Raw genomic sequence first — 3,605 nt, forward strand, 5'->3', positions numbered from 1 at the left:
TATCTACTCCACTACTGGTTTCTCGTCCGTCATTTGGAATTGAAGCCATTTACTAACAACGTACTTTTTGCAATCAACGTCATCTCCTCCACATCGAACTGAACCGAATCGTGTACGCCTCTAACGTAGATAATCTTTTTCTTTAAAACACGTGTATTAAAAATATAAGATTCTAAATGGCAAGGGTCAAACTTTTAGAGCGTGTTGAAACACCTTTTCAAAATGTTTATTGTTATTATTATTATTTTTTTAAAAGTCATTTTAGAAAAAAATTCAAGTATTTGACAATTATTCAAATTAGATTTTGAAAAATGAGTTTACAAAATAAATTTGTCCAGGATAAACACCTAAAAACAACTTTTAGTGTTTAAAGGTCTCTCTCCCGAATTTATATAATTATTAGATTACCGAAATACCCTGAAAGTCATCTACCTCACTTCCACTATGTTGATGTAGTTACCACCAACAATCAACTTCGACGACAATCGCTGCAGCCAACCACTTACTTCCACCCACCATCGTTGTCGTCCAACTCCAACAACCACCTCCACCAACTCTAGCAAGGGTCAAATTCAGCGATCATTATTTAGTAACTTGACATTAATAGCCCACCAACGACTTTCCGCTTGGGAAATACACAACCACCTTTTCTGGAGCATGTTATATAACAAACTAAATAGAATTATAATAATAATATATTTTTAAAAAAATAGTTATGTGTTTTTATTTTAAAACAAATTTTATTATAATTGCTTAAATGAAAATAACTTTTTGAAAAACATCAAATCTATCCCATTTATGCATAAAATTTCAGTATTACCCCTGCCATTTAAAGGTGCAAACTAACTCCATTAAAATTACAAATGTGAAAAAGGGTATGTTAGACTCAACAAAATTTTCAGGGGTCTTTTCTAAAATGACAACTCAACAAATTGTTTACTAAAAAAGGGCACAAATTGCTAAAATGAAATATACAAATCTTTTAAGTTCACTAATTTGGGTTGGGCTTTTTACAGGGCATGTTTATGGGCCTTTAAAAAATGGGGGTTCGGCCCACTGTTCTCTAGTCCTATATATATAATAAGAATTAGGGTTTCTGGAGCCGACGGGGTCAAGTTCGAGCAGAGAGGGACGAGGTAACGCGCGATCGCCATGGGGAGAAGTACGTAAATCTTTTCGTTTCTTCATCTAATACATTCTTCCATCTTTCTAATCTGATGAATTATCTACTTGCATCTCTCAATTTTTTGTTTTTTTCTCATCTTCGATGTTAGAAACAAATTGTTCGTCGTTTTTCTGGATGCAATCTGAAAATACGTGAAGAGTGTCGTTTTTTATTGACGGAAAATTTAATTGTTGGAAATGGATGAATTTCCGTTTGTTCCCGTAGGAAAATGTTGTTTACTTTTGAGCTTGTTCTTTAATATATTGGTTTAAAGTCTTTTGACATGCGTACTTCGTTCTAGAATTGCAATATTTAAGAATGTTTGGATGATTTATCAAGTACCAAGTTGTAATCCATGTATGAAATTAATTAATTATCGTGTAGTGTTAGAATATATGTAGGACAGACTCTAAAGAAGTAAACCTTGCACCTGGTTTCCACGTTGTACTATTCACGGATTAGGGTTTTTTTTCTCTACATCTGAAGGAATCTTGGTACTGTTTTGATTTAATTGCTTTTCAGTTGTGAGCGCTTATTATTTAACAGGAGGCATTTTCTCGCTGGAAAATTTCTGGGTTATGAAAATGGATGTGTGCTTAGCAAGGTTTTCATCATGTTTTTTTTCTTGAGTTGAATCTCTATGGACATCATTATTTATCCTGATGCTCTTGTATGAATAGCCACAGTCCTGAATAACTTTTTTCGACAACTCATTTTGATTATAACTTGGTCTTGATAATTCTATGCTGGTTCTAATTTAACTACAAGGTTGTTGCATGTTATTCATTTCCCGTGCATTTTTATTGTAGGACCTGCAAGGTGTTACAGGCAAATTAAAAATAAGCCTTATCCAAAATCCAGATTTTGTCGTGGTGTCCCCGATCCCAAGATCAGGATCTATGATGTTGGAATGAAAAAGAAGGGTGTGGATGAATTTCCCTTTTGTGTTCACTTAGTGAGTTGGGAGAAAGAAAACGTGTCCAGTGAGGCTTTGGAAGCTGCTAGAATTGCCTGCAACAAATACATGGCTAAGTTCGCTGGGAAGGATGCATTCCACTTGAGAGTCAGGGTGCACCCCTTCCATGTTCTTCGAATTAATAAGATGCTTTCATGTGCTGGGGCTGATAGGCTCCAGACTGGTATGAGAGGTGCTTTTGGCAAACCACAAGGTACCTGTGCAAGAGTAGCCATTGGTCAGGTTCTTCTTTCGGTTCGGTGCAAGGATAGTAACAGCCAACATGCACAGGAGGCCCTCCGTCGTGCTAAGTTCAAATTCCCTGGTCGCCAGAAGATCATTGTCAGCAGGAAGTGGTATGCCCCAAGAGATCTTTGCATTTTTTTCCTTCTTGTTCAGCTAAATTCCCTTGTGGGTCATTCATGTTGTTTTTTAGTGCCTCTGTTTCTTGTGGAGTAATTAAATCTTAAATGTTACCCATATATGAGTCTTATTGATTAAATGATAAATTCTTCAAATTTCCCTTTCAGGGGATTCACTAAATTCAGCCGGGCTGATTATCTGGCTTACAAGGCAGAGAACAAAATCCTCCCAGATGGTGTTAACGCCAAGGTAAGCTATATTACATTCAGCCATATGCTTGCTTTCCTGTTTTATTAATTAATTGAATGTCTTTGATTTTTTTTTTTCCTATTTTGCAAGCACATAAATGGATGTAGGGTTAGCTAGGAGTATGAGATGCTACTTTTCTTTTTCTATTGTATAAATTTAAACTCGTCAAAAATCATCTGAAGAGCATTGATATTCCTTGGATGCACATCCTTTTTTTAAATTTCGGTTTTTCTTCTCTTATATCTCAGTGGAAGACCCTTTTTTACTCTCTCCTTGATAGGACCTTATTGTTTTGTAATCATTTCACATCATTACGAATTTGTCTCATCATTTATGTTTCCTGATTAAAAAAAAATCATAATAACAAATATGGAACATAAAGCAGCATTTTATGTTCAATTTGCGTATTTATCAGCTAATGGGGTTGCAACTGAACTTTTCAGCTCCTTGGATGCCATGGGCCTTTAGCAAATCGTCAACCTGGAAGAGCTTTTCTACCTCAAGCAGCCTAAGATCAGCTAGTTGTTTCTTTTTGATGTTGCAGTTTTTTTCGATTTTGACGCTTGAATCTTTATCATCATATTTTGTTTGTATTAACTCCACATTATCCCGGCAGTTTTATTGATCTTAAAGCAAAGGTAGTAGGGATCACAACCACTTCCTCTTTCCTTCCTCCGTTGATTTAAAATTTTATTCTCTCTTACAAACTGGTCAACTTTAAATTATCAATTTTGAAAACACGGGACTTAAAAAAAAATGAAGTTGTAGTTCATGTTTTAACATGTAAAGGTAGCAGATTCAAAAAAATGTACGAAATATTATATAAATTATTGTTTTATAATTTTATATAATTAATTATACATTATATAATGC

At 34.8% G+C, this 3,605-nt stretch overlaps 1 protein-coding gene across 1 annotated transcript; it reads left to right on the forward strand.

Annotated features, from left to right (window-relative positions):
• Positions 1 to 1,028: 1,028 nt before the first annotated feature.
• LOC120080589 (large ribosomal subunit protein uL16-like) lies at positions 1,029 to 3,404 on the forward strand. Its single transcript, XM_039035307.2, has 4 exons — positions 1,029 to 1,162; positions 1,975 to 2,476; positions 2,651 to 2,732; positions 3,176 to 3,404. The coding sequence occupies exons 1-4, from the start codon at positions 1,153 to 1,155 to the stop codon at positions 3,242 to 3,244; spliced, it is 663 nt and encodes a 220-aa protein (XP_038891235.1). The 5' UTR covers positions 1,029 to 1,152; the 3' UTR covers positions 3,245 to 3,404.
• Positions 3,405 to 3,605: the final 201 nt, after the last annotated feature.

Source organism: Benincasa hispida, chromosome 6 (genome assembly GCF_027475165.1).
Source record: "Benincasa hispida cultivar pf3 chromosome 6, pf3_genome.v1.1, whole genome shotgun sequence".
Taxonomy (NCBI): Eukaryota; Viridiplantae; Streptophyta; class Magnoliopsida; order Cucurbitales; family Cucurbitaceae; genus Benincasa; species Benincasa hispida.

Excerpts from the sequence above, each read along its gene's own strand:
- LOC120080589 (XM_039035307.2), top strand. Across the intron at positions 2,477-2,650 it reads ATCATTGTCAGCAGGAAGTG|GGGATTCACTAAATTCAGCC; the intron begins GTATGCCCCAAG and ends TTTCCCTTTCAG. Across the intron at positions 2,733-3,175 it reads CAGATGGTGTTAACGCCAAG|CTCCTTGGATGCCATGGGCC; the intron begins GTAAGCTATATT and ends TGAACTTTTCAG.